Below are 20451 nucleotides of genomic sequence, written 5' to 3'. Positions count from 1 at the left end.
ATTACTGAAAAGTCGTGATTTTTTTTAAAAATTGTTGTATCTTTCTTTAAAACGGAGATACCACCATACCCTATGTGGCAAAATTGAGGCATGGCTAGTACTCTAAGTCTACAATAATAACTTTTTGGTACCTACGATTGTGGTAAAAAAATCAATAATTCTTTGAAAATCCTTTTTTTTAATTAAATTTTACAATTCCATCAAACTCAAAACAATGTTTCGATATGAAATCGTTCTTGTTGAGGCTCAATTTTATCACCGAATATGTTTATACGCTGGAGATGTTAAATATGGCTTATTTTGATACAAGACTTTTTACATCATTTTTCGTTAGTGACAGTTTAATTTATAAATAAAGTTTGTATGATATAAGTGTATGATAAATTCAATATTGTTCCATTATATAATAAGATAAAGTGTAATTCCAGAGCCCACTTTGTTTTTCTTCCGTTTCCTGAAAAAATATGATATATCGAGCCAAACATTTCATTAGGGCACAAAACCAAAAACCGCGATTAGAAAAAATCGCTTGCATAAAGTGGACAACTTGTTTCAATTCCTATTTAAAAAAGAAGCTTGACTGATGGTACTTTTAGTGATGATACGATAAAACACATCATTATCCTCAACTCTGCTTAAATGCTTTTTAATTTTTGTTGTTTTTCGCAATTAAACTCATAATTTAAATTTGTATCGTTATTGGGCCCTTTTAACTTTCCAACTGTTGTTCATAATGGGCCCTTTCTAAATGTAATTTCGAAGAGAGCTGAAAGGGCACTGAAGCGCTGTCATCGGATTGTTGTTTTGAATGATGTTTACTGGCCCTTTTTTTAGTTAGAAATATTGAGTAATTCAGTAGAAATTTTGATTATTGATGAAGTTTTGTGATTGAATGGTGTAGATAATGTATGTGAAATATAAAAAATATTCAAAAGTGTAGTGAACAGCAGCCGCGGGACCATTTTAAATATTGTTTTTTGACGAAGTTTTTCTCTGCAGAAATCCTTGGGGAAAAGTAAACCAAACTTTTTTTTGAAGTGAATTAGTGTTAAGAATGTATGAAAAGTTCACTCTATAACACAAAAAGTTCCTCAAATACGAGAACCTAACGGAAAATAAAAGGGCACATTTGAACTTTTTTTTTTTTGGTTTGCAGTGAACATGGTTATGTGCCCTTTTGTGTTTTTGATTTTTTCAATAGGAAATTATTTGTTATCAATCTGATTCTTGGAGGGCATGTAGGGAGTGTACTAATGAATGGAATAGTGGAATAATCCCGAATGTTTTCTTTTTGGTTTTGTGCCCTAATGAAATGTTTGGCTCGATATATATAAAATTCAATAGACTTGAATAGATGTTATTGATATCACCATATAAAGAAATATTTCAAAAGAAATTTCATGTGATAAATTTAGTTCTCTACAGTTTCTAATAGTGTAGTAACAAAGGCCTGCTTTGTTTTTTCAGAAGCTTCCTCAAAAAAAAAATAGAAAAATAAGTAAAATGCAATTGATTTCTATACATGTTATTTGTTATTCACCGTGTATAAATCATCAGATTTTTCAATCATTTGGATGTGTTCATCACGTACATCAGACAATTTCAGTTTGTTTTGTTTGTAGAGCATTGCAAATCTAGCAAATAGTGATTTAATTTGCTCTGTAGTAATATATTTTTGTGTGGAAAACTCTTTTTCTCCAGTTACAGCATCTCTTTTCGAACGCATTGCTTTTTACAACAGCAATAAAGATAATAGTTTTTAAAATAGGTAATAAAATTGAGACTCAACAAGAACGATTTCATATCGAAACATTGTTTAGGGTTTGATGGAATTGTAAAATTTAATTTAAAAAAAAAGGATTTTCAAAGAATTATTGATTTTTTTACCACAATTGTAGGTACCAAAAAGTTATTTTTGTAGACTAAGAGAACAAGCCATGCCTCAATTTTGCCACATAGGGTATGGTGGTATCTCCGTTTTAAAGAAAGATACGATTATTTTTTAAAAAATCATGACTTTTCAGTAATCAGTAAATATCTCTGGAGGTAAATATCCGACAGATGTTATTCAAAGTCGAAGTAGTAGTGCATGTAAAGACCTTTCAAATGAAACCAAGCGAGCAGGTTTACGTATTGCCAAACTTGAGTTATGAGTGTTTTAAAAATTTGGCCTATTATTTTTGAACATTTTTGCAAAATTTTGAATTTATTTTTTACCTCACTTCCTCGTATCGTAGAGGGCTCATATTTGGCATGAGTTCATATTTTTTGTAGACCAACAAACGCTGAAAGTTTCATCAAAATCGGAGCTCATCGATGCGAGCAGCGTGCCCCCTAGCAAAAATCTGGCTCTTAAACTATTTTTTTTTTCAGAATCTTCACATACATTGTTCACAAACCTTTTAATCGATAGAAAATGAAATATTACTAACTTGTATTATCATTTATTACGTTCAATTCATATCAAATTTTTAAAATTGATTAGTCGAAGGATGGAAGGATGGGAAATATTTGTATTCTAATTTTTGGGTAGATTGATTTAATAAGTCTTATTCATTTGTGAGTTTTTCAAATGAAATATTAAAAGTAACCAGTTTGACGTAATTAAATCATTTTGCAAACTTTCAGTTTAAAACAAGTTAGAAACAGTGACCAAAAATAACAATTTTCAACGAAACAATGCACGGTCAGGCAAACAAAACCGGTTAGTTATTGTTTACAATGTAAATCCCAGGTCCAACATAAAGCAGCTTTTATTAAAGCTGCAAGGGTGCAATTCTATGTCAAATAGAGAATCGGTTGTACCATACCCTCTCCGATTTCAATGAAACTTTGTAGACATGTTATCCTACGCTTATATAAGCCATTTTTGTGTATATGATGCTAGTTTCACTCGATAATGACATTGAGAAGGGCGTTAGTGTTTTAGATATTTTTGTATTTCGTAATTTAAATATTGCTGTATCTCGAAGCCGTTGCATCGTATCAAAAAGTGGTCAAAGACAAATTTGTAGGAAATTTGACGGGCTTTCTGAAAAAATACACTGAAAGAAAAAATCACTCCACTCTTATGAGATTTTTTGATTTTTAAGTTTAAAAGCTAAATTTGACGATAAGTCTCACGTGTGGTCAGAGACAAACTTATGGGGAATTGGAAGAGCTTTCCGGTAAAAATATTTTCGAGACTGAAAAATCAAGTCTTTTCAACATTTTATTTTTGAAACCGCTTTAACTTCACAACGATTGGACTAGGACCCTGGTCAATATGGAGACTTTTATGTTAAATTGTCTGGAGAATCGACTCTCATGTTTGGTTCTTAAAAATTTTTATGTTTAGAGCAATTTTGAAAAAAAAAAACAGTTTCAGTAAATGATATTTTGTATATTTGTGGGTGAGTTGCTGCATCCTGCATTTTTCGTGCGTCTTTTTGTAACATCTTAGGCTATTTTCACAAAAACTTTGACGAAAAAAAAACGTGGGCTCACCTTCAAATTTGACTTTGAAACTCAAAAATTAAAAAAATCTCATAAAAGTGAAGTGTTTCTTTTTTCTTTCAGTGTTTTTCGGAAAGCCCGTCAAATTTCCAACAAGTTTGTCTTTGACCACTTTTCGATACGATGCAACGGCTTCGAGATACAGCAATATTTAAATTACGAAATACAAAAATATTTAAAACACTTACGCCCTTCGCAAATGTCATTATCGACTGTAACTGGCTCCATTTACACAAATTCGCTTATATAAGCGTAGGATAACATGTCTACAAAGTTTCATTGAAATCGGAGAGGGTCTAGAAAAAAGTACCTAAAAAAATCCTGTTTTGGGCTGGAAATGCACAAGAAATAAATGAATGGACAACAACAAGGTCCAACATTGAAACGTGGTTTATGTTTCTAAAAATGGCGGGTAAAAAATAAAAAAAAATAAAATGTATTCAACTCGTTGAAAAAAAATATGGCACTCGTTGTACTAATATTTGAAATCCACTTTCTATCACTACAACTAAAATTTCCCATAGAATTATGTTTTTTGTCTGATATTCAAAAGGGACCATTCTTAAGCCACGTGAACAACTAAGGGGGGGGGGGGGGGTATGGCGATTGTCCACGATGGGGGGAGGGGGAGGGGTTGAAAGGTTCATTCTTTTTTTTTCTTCTAAAAACATGAAATCCACGCGTAAATTAAAATAAGAAACAATCCTGAGATTGTACCACTTAAATAAGAAATACAATAAAAATATGTTTGATGTAGACAATTACGCACTAAAATTTGTTATTGCTACTAATTCAACATAAGTCGTTGATAATTTTCATTTCATTACAGCTTGATAACAAAGTTGAAGCTATCGTGAAACTTGATGGGCGTAATAAAAGCTCCATAATAAAGCCATTACGATGAAACACACATTCTTGATTTATGAATGGAAGCATCTTATAGAGCTAATAAATCTCACATTTAACTTTTCGTGCGTAATTTATCATTACCTATGAAATTATTCTTTTTGTTACCGCCAAAATCAACCATAAAAAGGAACATTTTCTTTCCTAGTACGTAGGTGTACCCAAATCTGCCACACAAAAAATCATCAAACTTTTTCTCCATGCAATCATATTTCAAACTGCGCTGTTCCACGCGCATCAAACAATTAATCACTCGTCGCTGGCGAGCAGCAGCGTGTACAAGAAGAATGTAACTTTTTTGCAGCTCAACATAACTCCACTCACTTCCTTTCGATTTCCCTTGCCTCCCGAAAAAAACACGTTTTTTATGGGTGGGTGGCTGAGTTCAAGTGTTACAACAAGACGAGTGACGCTACAAGTCGTGGCCAGCAATCGTCGTCAGAACGACCCGTCGGTCTCCAGGCCTCCTTGGACCGTCCAGAGAGACCAAAGTTATCGAGGAGTAGAATAGGGTGATGCAAAATTGAATTTTTGTCGTGCGACTTTACTACTTTACTCTACTTGTTAAAATTTTACCGGGTTTTCACCACCCTAATGCTCAACCTCTCTGCACAACCGTGAACTAAGAATAAAGCTGCTGAACAAAAAAATGTTCATCAAGAGAAGCCAGCGAGCAAAAAAAAAACATGTCACATATTTCATTTCTACGATACAATAAAATACGTTGAATTTCACGTTCTTTTTTATTGCTTCTTATTTCAGATTAAAAACCCGGCGAAATTGGCGCACAGCTGCGGTGGAACCCAGAACCGATGCCGGTGCTAGTGGCGTGTTCTCACGAAGAAACGACGGAATTTCCATGATTCATGCCGGCAGAATTGCGTTCGGTCGACAAATGCGTTTTTCGCGGTTTTTATTTTCTGTGAATGTTTAATTTGATTTTTGCACGTGTCAATTCGCTCACCGGCGCAAATATCGCCGAAAGTGGTCAACCGGAATAAAAGTACCCAAACTTGGTTGGTTTTCATTCAGCGTGTGTGCGTTTTTTTTCTCTCTTTCTCCTCAAAAAAAATATATATTTCTGTTTGTTAAAAATATGAGTGCCAATCGAAGAGCCGGAATGTGTCCCACGTGGTGGCCAACCGTTGCGCTGGCGCTTGTGGTCGTGGCCGGGTGTGTGCCCGGTGCCCTCGGTGGGTCCTGCCGGGAGGCGGCCCTGTGCTGCAACGGGCGCGATTCGTCCTGCGTGGTGCAAAAAGCGCCACTGAACGCGATTATCGAGGATTTGAACGATAAGCCGTGCTACTGCGATCACGCGTGCTTGCGGCTCGGCGATTGCTGCGACGATTTCAAGGCACACTGTGGTGGTGAGTTGGATTTTATGATCTTTTTTTTCTGTGGTTATTTTACATTTTCATGAGCTTTGATTTACATCTGGGAAAACCGAAATCCCAGCAATAATAACTCCTCTTTGGGCTGGATATTTAAACTGGAACTGCAATCGTTTCATTACATCGTGTAGCAAATTTATTGATTTTGTAGTCGTACAATTTTTATTGTTTTTTTGATATTTTTTCAACATTGCTTGGCTATAAGGTCGATTCAAATTTCAGTAGGAAATTCGAGCAAACTGAAAAACATGTCATGTACCTGCTCAGGAAACGGTTGATACTAAAACCTGCATTTTTACAGTCACTGAAACCTACCTGTTTTTTTACTGACAGATTTAGATTTTTTTTATTATAAATGGATTCCATTAACACAGCTGAAGATGACTTGTTGCAAATGAACCCTTTTTTTGTGTTTTGTAAACAAACATTAGCAGCCAAAACTGGAAATGGATTTTATTTGTGTTTTTTGATTTGGCTCAAACTTTGTGGGGCCTTCCCTATTACCAAATAAGCTATTTTGTGTCAATACAAGTCTCCATACAATTTTGGCAGCTGTCCATACAAAAATGGTACGTACATATTCAAACAGCTGTAACTTTTGAGTGAATTTTCTGATCAATTTGGTGTCTTTGGCAAAGTTGTTGGTATTGTTGAGGACTATTGAGATTTTTTTTTTGATTTTCGAGATTTTTTGATATGTTTGAGGAGACAAAAATCCGCAACTTTTGAGCCATAGAGAAACATGGTCAAAAAATCTGCCGCCGAGTTATGATTTTTGGAAAAAAAAATGAAATTTCATGCAAAAACAAATTTGACTTAATTTTTTAATGTTAAATTCAATTTCCAATCGAAAAGTACTTCACAGATTTTTTGATAAAGGGCTCTGTTTTTAAGATATAGCCACTGAAAGTTTGATTTTAGCGAAATATTTGGAGTTTTTCGATTTTTAAAAATAGTGACTATGAGTGACCATTTCTAAAAACATTTTTTTGAAATGTTCAGAAAATTTCACAGCAAAAAATCCGATGGTAAAATCGCATGCAATAGCATGCACATCACCTTCGTCAAAATAAACACTTAATATTACACGCTGCATGTACAATTTTTGAAAACACAAAAAAAAAGTTGCAACCGACGGGACTAAAACCCAGAACCAACAGTTAGGACTGGCGCCTTAGCCTGCTCGGCCATCAGACCGATGAAAAATGGAATGGATAAACGTATATGTCAGCTTGACATTTCGGTCAAGTAGGTTTCCCATACTGATGGGCTACATATTTCAGGGTGTAATATTACACAGAATTTCATAAAATAATGCAAAATTTATTTTACACCCAGGCCTTTTACACGCAGCTAGATTACTACTTTATTTGCTGTGTTGCTATAAAATTGTCTAAGAGACATTGAAGATTGGACTTCCGGTTGCTAAGATACAGTTACTTTAAGCAAAAGAAACACTAAAATTGTAGTTTTCTAAGTTTCACCTAAACAACCCACCATTTTTAATGTTGATATCTCAGCAACTAGTGGTCCAATTTTCAATGTAAAAACATGAAACATTCGTGAAATTTTCCGATCTTTTCGAAAACAATATTTTTAATTATTAAATCAAGACTAGTATTTTAAATGGGCGTAATATTCAATGTTTGGCACTTTTGAAATGTTAGTCTTGATTTAAAACTTTACAAAATATTTTTTTCGAAAAGATCGGAAAATTTCACGAATGTTTCATGTTTTAACATTGAAAATTGGTCCATTAGTTGCTGAGATATCGACATTAGAAAATGGTGGGTTGTTTAGGTGGGACTTAGAAAACTACTATTTTCGTGTTTCTTTTCCTTAAAGCGGCTGTATCTCAGCAACCCGATGTCCAATCTTCAATGTCTTGTAGACAATTTTGTAGCAAATATTCTGTGCTTTAAAAAAAAAATTTAGAAATGGTCACTATTTTTAAAAAATTAAAAACTGCAAATATTTCGCTAAAATCAAACTTTCGGTGGCTATATTTTGAAAACAGAGCCCTTTATAAAAAATCTGTAAAGTACTTTTCGATTATAAATTTGATTTTACATAAAAAATAACGTCAAATTTGTTTTTGAATGAAATTTCAATTTTTTACAAAAATAACTATTTTTTCAAAAAATCATAGCTCGGCGGCAGATTTTTTGACCATGTTTCTCTAAGACTCAAAAGTTGCGGATTTTTGTGCCCTAAAACACATTAAAAAAATCTCGAAAATCAAAAAATACCTATTTTGGAAAGTTGAGTTTTTGTAAAAATCAGTTGATTAAAAAATCTGCATTTTTTTTTTCGTGTACCTATTTTTTCTCAATAGTTCTCAACAATACCTACAACTTTGCGGAAGACACAAAATTGATCAGAAGTTACAGATAATCGAATATTTACGTACCGTCAGTGGGGGTGACTATGGGTCAAAAAACGATACACCTCTCGAAATTTCTTAATAACAAAAACAATTAAAATAACATCGAAAAACTTTCAAAGTAGATTTGTTCTTAGATAGAACACTACCTTAAATGCCAATAGTTTGAAAATTGGCCCAATTTCACCCCTTAGAGGGGGTGAATTTGGGTCAAATGAAACTAAAATGATGCTCAAAAACATCGATATATGGTAAAAACCAGCATCCAACAGCGTTTCTTGTTCGAGGGAATCGTATTGACACGCTACAATGTTTGAAGTGGAGATTTTCAAACATTTGGGTAGTTTTCGACCAAATCTAACAAAAATATTAGAAAAATGATTTTTCGAGAGGTAATTTTTGGCCAAAAACGTACCCCAATTTTAGACATCTGGCAAAATAACAGGATTTTTTCTAGAAACGAGATTTTTTCAGCGAAGTCATCTTACGGTGTCCCCTACACAACCCCTTAAACAGAATTCAGTTTCATTGAGAATAACCTGAAAAATGGTAAAATCCGTAAAAAATCACTTTGACCCAATCTCACCCCCCAGACCCAATGTCATCCCCACTGACGGTACCATTTTTGTATGGACAGCTGTCAAAATTGTATGGAAACTTGTATGGGTGAATCAATGACACAAAATAGCTTGTTTGGTCATAGAGAAGGCCCGCACAAATTTTGAGCCAAATCAAAAATACAAAAAATTAAAAAGGTCGAAATCGGCCGATTTCGTAGAGAGTTGCTCTAGTCTAACTTGTACGTGCGTCAAACTCGTTCTGATCTGAAATCCCTTTGCCCATTTGTAGCACTTACATCAATTTTCATGGGAGTTGCAAGATAGTACGACAAGAATGAAACTACTTTTATATGTAATGTGACAAAAATGCACGGAGTTTTTCGGATCTCGTTGAATACCTCAGGATTGAAATCGAATTTTGGGGATCTGTGAAGGTCAAAAGGTGAGGCATTGGGAGCTGAACAAAATAGTGTTCTTTACTCATTTTGGCTCAAAATGCACGCACGACAAGTTAGCAGGACGGCGACGAAATAGAGTAGTACGGGGCAAAGGTGCGCACCAGTCTTTTTAATACTCAATTTTAACCTAAAATCCTCATATTCGGGGTCTTGACTTGTTTGAGGGCAAATTTAATGTATTTATAAAGAAAGTAAAAAAATAAGTTTGTGAAAGTTATTGGAGAAAGTCACTTTATGGCCATTTTGATCTAATTTTTGAATTTTACAAAATAAGGTTCACAAAACTTCAGGTCACAAAATCTTTGTAACATTTGACCTAGTGTTTAGCCTGGCCTAATACTTTTTAAACTCCTGAAGAATTTTTGAAATTCCTCTTCTTCTTATTTTTTCCTAAAAAGATATTTGCGGGGTAAAAGTGCGCACTAAAATGTCCATACAATTTTGTATGAAAAATATTCTAACACTTTAGCTAACTTTTATTTCTGATGGTATTGATGCAAAATCACTAAAAAATTGTATTTCTGAAAACTCTACAAGAAACATTATCGCAACATATTTTGTCACAGAAAAATAATAGTCATAATAATTATTTCATTTTTTTGTGTCACGTTGTTATTCAAAATGCATAATTCCTCCGATTGAGCCTTGTCATTCAAATCAAGCTTAAATACGTACTGCTCAAATAAAACTGTTTCTACTTGATGAGCTCTCTCGGCAAAAAAGGATTAACTTCAAACCAATATCTTGTTGATATATTGTGTTTACAGCATTATGAATTAAAGTTTCAAACACGCAACAATGCACAAAAAATTATGATTTTTAACTGTATGAAATGTTACCTCGTCATACAATTAATTTCGTTCAATTTAGTAAACCTAGCCTTTTCCAAACAGATATTGTGACCCAATGATTGCAAGCAAAGTGTTCAAATTGGATCAATTCAAAAAAACTGTGATACTGTAGAATCTCCGAAAAATATCCGCTACACGCGAATGCCATCAACCAGAAAAAAATGTTGCGTAGGAAATATGATAAAAAGGATAAATATAGAAACCCGTGAAGCACTCGAGCGTTTATCAATATGTGTAACCGGTGAAAAATCTCGGAACGTGGAAAGAATACCCCTCCCCTTTCTCCCTCGCAGTTGCGATGAAATCTGTGCTCGCGGGAAATTGGATTTCAATTTGGGTGGGAAAAACGCCAGAAGTGCTGTATCGATATTGATATTGAGGTAGGCAGTATTTGTTTCACTTGATCGATTGCACATAATTTCGTGACGGTGGGAATATTGCAGATTTAAGGGTAAAAGGTGCAACATTTGGTCGAATATTTTTGTGTTCGAAAGTTTTGTTTTATGTTGTTTCCAATGCTTGAGTAGATAGTTCAGTTTATCAACTCTTTAGTGTTTATTTTTACAGTTATTGGAAATTGATGTAAAGAAATCCAAACTATAGGACATTACTCGGAAGAGCATATTTATTACCGTGTCACTCATACGTCAATACCTTACTCAATTGTTTAATTAAAATTTTCAATTATAAGGCTTCCATCAATACGTCACCATTTCCTCGTTAGTTCAATTTACTTACCGTAATATATTTATGTCAAAATCTGCTACTTTTTAAGCCAAAAAATATGCCGAGATGACAACAAAAAAGTTCATATCAGTATTTTCAGATTTTTCAGTTGCATCTCTGAAATTTTTTTGTCAAAATTCATTCTACAACCCATACAATAAGTAAAAAAATATGGAGAAAATCCACAGAGGAAGCTGCGCTAAAAAATTTCAAATTTAAAGGCCATGTAATTTGTGCATGATCCCTTACATCATTGAGGAAAGCAAGGGGCCATCCATAAAACACATGGACACAATCGGGTGAGTTAGTGAGATTGTCCAAAAGGTGTATGGGGTAGGCCAAACAAGGTCCATGTACCATTTTTGAAAAAAACAAGTTTTTTCAATAGTGTTTAAAAAAATGGTTGCTTTGAAAAATCTTATGGGACCATCCACAAACCACGTGGACACTTTTTTTGGAAATCTTAACCCCCCCCCCCCCCCCTCGTGGACAATTTCCCATACAAAAAAAACTTTTTTGTATGGAGCGTGGACAATCGCCATACCCCCCCCCCCCTAAAGTGTCCACGTGGTTTATGGATGGTCCCTATTAAGATTTCCGGGATGACTTTGATATAAAATTTTCAAATTTTATTTTTACGTCTAATGTTCCATCGCTTAGGTTGCTGCTACAATATTTAAGAAAAAAAACAATGTTTTTGTTCAGTTAACTAAGTACATTAAACTTTTTTAACAAAAATCATATCAATGTTAGATAACATCTTTGAAATTTATTTTTCAAAAAATCTTTAAAACCTCTTGACATTTTTTCACATTTTATATGAAATTTGTTCTACTGAAACAGGCTATAAATTTGGAGATTTTTTAAATTATGTTTCAAAGACATATAATATCTATTATTTACAAACTTATTTCACCTTTTCCTACACAGAAAAAAATCAATTCTCGCAATCGTGAATTAAGTTCACGAATGTGAGAACCACGAAGGAATTTATTCATGAGTATGGTGCATTTGCACTAAAAACATGCATATATTCCTTCGTGGTTCCCGCATTCGTGAATTTATTTTACGATTTCGAGAATTGATTTTTTCTAATTGTCCAAAGAATCCGAAAATGCATTCCGTTTTCCGATTTGAAATCATGTTCATTGAGATAATCATGACAGTTTGAGAAGATTAAAAGAGAATGTCCAAATAATGGCCCCAAAAATAGTAAAGTCGTCAGAAAAGTTGCATTTGGCATGCTATTGAAAAATTATCACAAAAGTGTTGTGGGTGTTCCGAATATGTGGGATGACTGTACTTTGTACACTTCTCTAACACGGTCAGTATGATTCCATATTATTCCGTACTTAATTAAAGTTTACTCTTCATTTTTCGGAAAAATCTCAAACCTATCAAAGCATGCGGAAGTGAGAATAATAATTCTGGAGTTTTTTTTTTTTGAAAAGGTCCAATGGGTGTTTTTTAATACCCCTGACGCAGGGCGGTTTCAAAAACACCCAAAAAGCAAAAACTGGAAATTTGGTTTATTGGACCTTTTAAAAAAAAAACTCCAGAATTATACTCATTTCCCAGTGTAGCTTTGTGTATTTTTGGGACATTTTTGAACAAAGAAAGTTTGTTTTCTGAAGATTTACTTCCTTCATTCGTGAATGTGTATTATTATTATGATTTTTTTTATTCGTATTAAATGGAATTTCAACAATGAATCTAAATAAAATCCTGTCCCAAGGATGCCCATTAAGACCAAATGAAAGGCAATATCTTTCATCACGTGAACCACACTTGCCCTCTCAAGCTCCCCCTCGATTATGACCTTTATGTAGGCATTTAATGATACAAGATTCCCTTTTGGATGAATTTATCGCACCCACCACTGCCCAGGTCCTTGCTTCAGAGTCCAGATTTCCAGGCCCAGGGACCCAATCCCAATCCCAACGAAATAATTCGCTTCCGTTTGGTCTTTGTTTGCGTGTCTCTTCTCAGCCCCAGCCGAAGGATCCTTCGGCAAACATCACCACCGTCGCACGAAAGGAAAACCCATTTTTTCTCATTTTTGGCAGCACCCCGAACCATTGTGCATTAGGTTGGGGTACACTCGGGAGCATAAAAAGTTTCTTTTTTGCAATTCAGTTGTGAAACTGTCAACTTTTCCTGTTCTTCGGGAGAAACGAAGCGGTCTACTTTTCCCTACCAAAAATAACAGAATGGAAAATTAACACATTTCAGTACCAGTGCTGAAAAGCTCTACCTTTCAGCACTGAAATGGGTGCTGAAAAGTTGAACTTTTCAACACTTGTATTGAAAAGTAACATTTTTCAATATTTTTTTTTGTTTTGAACGGTATATTTACTTAACACATGGATGATTGACATAAAATTTCATTCAAAAAGCGTTTTTCGAAATTGCAAAAAAATGTTGTAAGCAACTTGTTGCGAAACATGATTTTGTCAGTGGGTAATTCTCCGCCAACTCACACAGCAGTTGCCCCGACCCCTCTTTGATTTGCGTGAAACTTTGTCCTAAGGGGTAACTTTTGTCCCTGATCACGAATACGAGGTCCGTTTTTTGATATCTCGTGACGGAGGGGCGGTACGACCCCTTCCATTTTTGAACATGCGAAAAAAGAGGTGTTTTTCAATAATTTGCAGCCTGAAACGGTGATGAGATAGAAATTTGGTGTCAAAGGGACTTTTATGTAAAATTAGACGCCCGATTTGATGGCGTACTCAGAATTCCGAAAAAACGTATTGTTCATCGAAAAAAACACTAAAAAAGTTTTAAAAATTCTCCCATTTTCCGTTACTCGACTGTAAAATGTTTTGGAACATGTCATTTTATGGGAAATTTAATGTACTTTTCGAATCTACATTGACCCAGAAGGGTCATTTTTTCATTTAGAACAAAATTTTTCATTTTAAAATTTCGTGTTTTTTCTAACTTTGCAGGGTTATTTTTTAGAGTGTAACAAGTTTCTAGAAAGTTGTAGAGCAGACAATTACAAAAATTTTGATATATAGACATAAGGGGTTTGCTTATAAACATCATGAGTTATCGCAATTTTACGAAAAAAAGTTTTGAAAAAGTTGGTCGTCATCGATCATGGCCGTTCATGGTCACCCGCGACAGACACGGACGACGAAACAAAGAGAAACGCAAAAAGTAACTTTTTCAAAACTTTTTTTCGTAAAATCGCGATAACTCGTGATGTTTATAAGCAAACCCCTTATGTATACATATCAAAATTTTTGTAATTGTCTGCTCTACAACTTTGTAGAACATTGTTACACTCTAAAAAATAACACTGCAAAGTTAGAAAAAACACGAAATTTTAAAATGAAAAATTTTGTTCTAAATGAAAAAATGACCCTTCTGGGTCAATGTAGATTCGAAAAGTACATTAAATTTCCCATAAAATGACATGTTCCAAAATTTTTTACAGTCGAGTAACGGAAAATGGGACAATTTGTAAAACTTTTTTAGTGTTTTTTTCGATGAAAAATACGTTTTTTCGGAATTCTGAGTACGCCATCAAATCGGGCGTCTAATTTTACATAAAAGTCCCTTTGACACCAAATTTCTATCTCATCACCGTTTCAGGCTGCAAATTATTGAAAAATACCTCTTTTTTCGCATGTTCAAAAATGGAAGGGGTCGTACCGCCCCTCCGTCACGAGATATAAAAAAACAGACCTCGGATTTGTGATCAGGGACAAAAGTTACCCCTTAGGACAAAGTTTCACGCAAATCGAAGAGGGTTCGGGGCAACTTTTCCCGATTTCGTGTGAGTTGGTAGAGAATTACCCAGTACTAGTCGTCGTGCTGAAAAACTCTGCTTTTTGCAATTTGTTTGCATTAACTACTATTTCAAAATAAGCATTTTTCGAATGTGAGACTTGATTTTACTAAATCTTCCAAAAATACAAATTATTCGAAGATTTTGTTTAAACCACACAAAATTGAGTTCCTAGTCCATGCAAAAAAAATGAAGACTTATTTGAAAAACTGCTCAAGCAATATGGCTCTTTCTAGTTTGTTTTGAAATGTATGATTTTCTACCTGATTTTCCAAAATTTTCATAGGGAAATAATCAAAAATAATCAATTTACTCTTTTTTGAAAGCTGAGTGTATATGTGCGTATGAGAAGAAAAATAAGCCCAGTCTGAAGTGGTCAAACGAAGGAAAAACCCAAATGCCGTAGGCTTGATTAATGTATTTTCCCCCCCAAAAGAGAAAAAAACAGAAAAAAAGCCCAAGAATAATACGGATCGGATGGAGGCGAGCATCATCACCGAGGGTCCTTAAGTGGCTTTTCCAAAGATTGAATAGGATGGCGATAGGGACGCCGACAAGGTGATGAAAAAAGGAGTCAAGATTTTTATGTGACAATTCGAATCGTTTCAAACGATATACAGGCTGAGCAGTGTGTGGGTTGAGTTGGGTGGTTGGTGGGATAAAGTAAACCCAAAGGACGATATGGTGACGTGAAAAGACCACCAACGTCGGCGTTTGAGGGTGCCCTTGATGTGTATATATTTCAACGCAACGTTATTGGCTCATTTCCCAAGCAACGTGGAGGAAGTGCTATGTTTGCTCTCTCGCTCTGTCTCTGTCGAGGAAGTGATTAGGCTGCGGAAAATGTAATTATCGGCTCTCGGCTAAGTGCTGCTGCCGTGGACATGACGGTAATTACCGGTAGTCGTGTTTTTGGGTAATGATTTTATTGGACGAAGCAGCAATTTAGGATATATGAGCTCCATTTAATGGTTCTGGGAAATTTTGACACGGCTCAGTCTGTCACTTTCAAATTATAATTTTTATTAAACTATCTTAAGTTATTTTAGTTTTTATGATACTTTATGTCATTTGAATGTTTCACTGACCAACACAATTTCTGCGCAGGCTCAACTCGAGGGGAAGCATGAAGTTTAGGGTCTCCAGAAACACCTGCACTATGAATTTTTCAAAATTATTAATAAATATTTTTTCTCCAAAGTTTGTATGAAGAGTTAGTGCTGTTCGCTACTCCCACATATTGCATGCAAATTTTTTGCCTGTATGTAAGAACAACGAAGCGCCCTAATTCTCCATACAACTTTGAAGAAAAACCATTCGGTCCTGCCTAAATCAGTATTTTTGAAAAATTTAAGATGCACGTGTTTCTGGGGACCTTAAACTGCATGCTTCCCCTCGAGTTGACCCTGCGCAGACAATTCGCAAAGATTTTGAAAACTGTTGTTTTTTTTTGTATATTTCAATGTAACTTTTCAGCATTCGTCCCAATTCAAATCTGAAATGGTTTTCAAAGTCTCATTAAACAACAACCCACGATATTACAGAACTCAAGAAAGGTTTGTACACAAAAACGTAGATTTTTTTTTTCTTAGTATGCTTTTTTTTCTTAGTATGCTCAATTTGTTAGGATGTCGGCGCCAGCATTAAAATCGCGGAATTGGCACAGATACAAAGTTTTGTTGATGAAATCAAAAATAGTCGTGGACCCTTTTTTCATAACAAATCGACGTCGTCGTGCTATCTTGTCGCACCCGCCATTTTGACGTTCCGAGAAAAACGCGTTTTAATGTTTGACCTTGAATATACAAAAACGAGAGCACGCAATGTAAACAATAACAAACACGTTTTGTTTGGCTGGCCATTCTGTGCATTGTCCCAATGTTTGGTTGAAGTTGGTTGCTGGAGTCCCGAGTTATAATTGCAAATGTTTACGGTAGTCTAGCTTGTACGTGCGACAAACGCATCCTGACTTTCCTGGCCTGAAATCCCTTTGGCATTTTGTCGCACTTACATCAATTTTCATGGAATGATAAGATATCACGACAAGATTGAAACTACTTTCATATGTAAAGTGACAAAAATGCACGGAGTTTTTTCGGTTTTTGTTGAATATCTCAGGATTGAAATCGAATTTTGGGGATCTGTGAAGGTCAAAAGGTGAGGCATTGTGAGCTGCACAAAATGGCGTTCTTAACTCAATTTGGCCCAAAATGCACGTACGACAAGTTAGCACGATGGCGATGAAATATGAGTTTTTCGAAAACCACCACATTTGAACCAAAAAAAAGTGTCTACAAAAAATCCGCCGAATTATTTTTTTTTGAAAAAATAAAAAAAAACAAAAAAAAACGTGAAAAAAATCCCTTAGTTTTTTTACATCCGTTTTGAGAATGTGACAACTTTGTCTCATGTTATGGGCATTTAAGTCACGGTGTATTTTTTCGAGACCTTAAAGATATAAAAAATCATTATTTCTGATATTTGGCACCGTCTCGACATTTTGCGGGGTATACCGAAATATTTCGTCGGGGGGTCTAGAGCAACTTTTTTTTTGATGATTATTTTTCAATTTTATGGGATATTTGTTCGAAAAATTCACAGAAAATCGGTCCATTCATGTATTACTTCATTATATTACTCAAATACGACCGAAAATAAATCTTTTCTTTGTACAATTTGTCATGAAATTGCAGCAACACAAATTTGAGCAACAATGCAAAACATAGACATTATTTATTTGATAAGCTGTTTATTACCAAATATGTCCCGAAAATTATTTTTTCAATCCTCTGCCACATTACAGTATGGCCCATAAAAAAATGCGACATTGTTATAAGGTGGAAATTGGGCATGTTTTGACTATTAATGTTGTATGTAGCATGTGTACATGTTAAATAGGTTCCAAACAAACAAATAATACATTGAAAACCTTTTCTTTACCTATACAAAATGTAACAGCACATTTAAACTTAAAATTCTCAAATTTGCTTCCTGCCCAGGCCATATAAAGGAAAAATGATTGTTCTATGTTGATCGTTCTGAAGAGCACCCTGTGAATTTTTGTATGGATTAAAAAGTAAACAGCCTTCACGGTTACTGTTTTTGAGAGCTGTAACAATTAATTACACTGAATTTTACGCATTCTATTAACCAGTTATACTAAAACAGTGAACTTTTTGGAAATATCCCGATTCTGAAAATGTTTAAATTTTTTTTGAGTTTTTGGAGCCTGCAATGATTTAAGGAAAAAAAATGCAGCAAATGATGGTAATTAACTCTAATAGATGCCCCTGATACAACTTTAAGCAGTATAGAGCCGTTGGGCACCCTTTAGAGCCATTGAAATAGGTTTTAAGTTATTAATTTATTTTGACCGAATCACTCCAGATGATAACCCAAATGGCATGTTTTTCTAAAATGCTTAATTTTATCAAAATTTATAAACTTTTTCGATTGTGCGTATTTAAGAGGGACTTCTAACGATGCTTTTTGCACAGGGTTGGATATTTTAAAATGTTCCGTTTTTAAGATGAAAAAAACGAAACTATTGGCACTACGCCCCCCGGGGCATGGCCTTCCTCTAACGTGGGATTTCTGCTCCAGCGCCTCTGACGAGACAGGAGAAACCGGGACCGACGTTTTACTTCACCATCCGATAGAAGCTCAGTGGATAAGGCGGGAATCGAACCCGCGTCTCATAGCATCATCGTTTTTAAGATATAAGGTATTAAATAAAGGTAAATTTTGTACCAAAAATACATCTATTGTTGTAGCCCACCAATACCCAGTTTTGGCGAACTGCATAAAACTGTCAAATCGTCGCCATCGTGCTAACTTGTCGTACGTGCATTTTGGGCCAAATTGAGTTAAGAACGCCATTTTGTGCAGCTCACAATGCCTCACCTTTTGACCTTCACAGATCCCCAAAATTCGATTTCAATCCTGAGATATTCAACAAAAACCGAAAAAACTCCGTGCATTTTTGTCACTTTACATATGAAAGTAGTTTCAATCTTGTCGTGCTATCTTGTCACTCCATGGAAATTGATGTAAGTGCGACAAAAGGCCAAAGGGATTTCGGACCAGGAAAGTCAGGATGCGTTTGTCGCACGTACAAGCTAGACTACCGTAAACATTTGTAATTAAAACTCGGGACTCCAGCAACCAACTTCAACCAAACTTTGGGACAATGCACAGAATGGTGAGCCAAACAAAACGTGATTGTTATTGTTTACATTGCGTGCTCTCGTTTTTGAATATTCAAGGTCAAATATTAAAACGCGTTTTTCTCGGAACGTCAAAATGGCGGTTGCGACAAGATAGCACGACGACGTCGAAATATCTTCAAAACATACTAAACTAACACCATGATACATAAAAAATCAGTTTGTTAAGTACATTTTAGAATGGAACCAATTTTCTGTGAAAATATGCACAAGTCGCATTTTTTATTGGCCATACTGTACACCATTAAATTTTAGTTTTTTTAAATCAATGACATTGTAGTTAACAGTTTTCTGAATAAGTTCTTGAAAAAAGTATCAGTTATGGTTTAATATAAGCAGATTTTTTTCAACTTTTTAAATAACTTAAAATTGAATTTAAAAACTAACTTAATCCACCTATGTGGTTGGAGCCTTCCTCACTCACTACCAACAATGGGTGATATAATGGGGTTGGACACAAATTTCATCTATATTTTAGATCCGGAATAAAAATGTACACAAATTTCACTTAAGGTGACATATCTCGGGACAGGACATATCTCAGGACAGGACATATCTACATCGCGAGATACAGTTGCCAGATCTTCAATGTTTTAGACTCATTGGTATGGTCTTTTGATTACCTAACCAACGATGGGTTGGATGATGGATCCGGACATAGTTTTCATGCATATAAGTGAGATCCGGATATAACACATTTTTGCCTTCCTCACGATACTGAGGAAAGGCTATAAAATCACTCGAAAAATGAACTTCTCAATTAGACCTCCTAGACCCACCTTCATGTATACCTATCGCCTCAGAATCAAATACTGAGCAAATGTCGGTGTGTGTGGTGGGATGTTGATCAAAAAAATTTCACTCGATTATCTCGACATTGGCTGAACCGATTTTGTCCGTTTTGGCTTCATTCGATTCGTCTTGGGGTCCCATAAGTCGCTATTTAAAATTAAAAAGTTTGGTTAAGTACTTCAAAAGTTATGCTAAATAAACGATTCTAACAAAAGTCCGAAAGATTGTAAAAAGGGTGGTTTTTGTAAGATATACATTTTTAGAAAGCTAATCAAAAGACCTTTCCAAGGAGTTCAATAGATTGCAGATCTGACAACTCTATTAAAAGTTATAAGCACTTAAGTGTTATTTATGATCTTTTTAGAGGCCGGATCTCAGATAATTCGATGAAAACGTTGTCCGGATCTATCATGCGACCTGTCGTTGGATAGGTAATCAAAAGACATTTTCAACGAGTTCAAAAGATTGCAGGTCTGACAACCCTGTCAAAAGTTATAAGCACGTCAGTGCCCTGAATTATGATGATCTGACTAACCAATCTGATGGTATGAATAATGAATCAAGTTGATAGAACACTGGAAGGTCCGCCCTTTTGTATCTATTTTGGATAGCATTACCCTCTAAATGTGAGGAAGGCACCAACCACCTAAGGGTGGATTAAGTAACGTTTTTTATAGAACTTTTGAACTATTTTGGAAACATACATACATACACACACATACATTTGTTAAGTTTTAGATTCTAAGCCGATAGATAAATATAGGTCTACGAGCTGTTTTTCAAAAGTTCATTTTTCGAGCAGGATTATAGCCTTACCTCAGTGAGGAAGGCAAAAAAGCAATTTTTGTTATAAATTGCTATAAA

The 20451-nt window shown here is 34.9% G+C and overlaps 1 protein-coding gene across 1 annotated transcript in view; it reads left to right on the top strand.

Annotated features, from left to right (window-relative positions):
* Positions 1 to 20451, top strand: part of LOC120416656 (somatomedin-B and thrombospondin type-1 domain-containing protein-like) — a 116705-nt gene that overhangs the window by 44545 nt on the left and 51709 nt on the right. The window contains exon 2 of the mRNA XM_039578466.2: positions 5164 to 5768. Within this exon, the coding sequence (XP_039434400.1) occupies positions 5498 to 5768 (271 nt within the window). The 5' untranslated portion in view covers positions 5164 to 5497. The remainder of the gene's footprint in view (positions 1 to 5163; positions 5769 to 20451) is intronic.

The sequence above is a fragment of the Culex pipiens genome, chromosome 2 (assembly GCF_016801865.2).
Source record: "Culex pipiens pallens isolate TS chromosome 2, TS_CPP_V2, whole genome shotgun sequence".
Classification (NCBI taxonomy): Eukaryota; Metazoa; Arthropoda; class Insecta; order Diptera; family Culicidae; genus Culex; species Culex pipiens.
The sequence above is the reverse complement of the archived record's forward strand: the minus strand, read 5'-3'. Positions and strand labels throughout refer to the sequence as shown.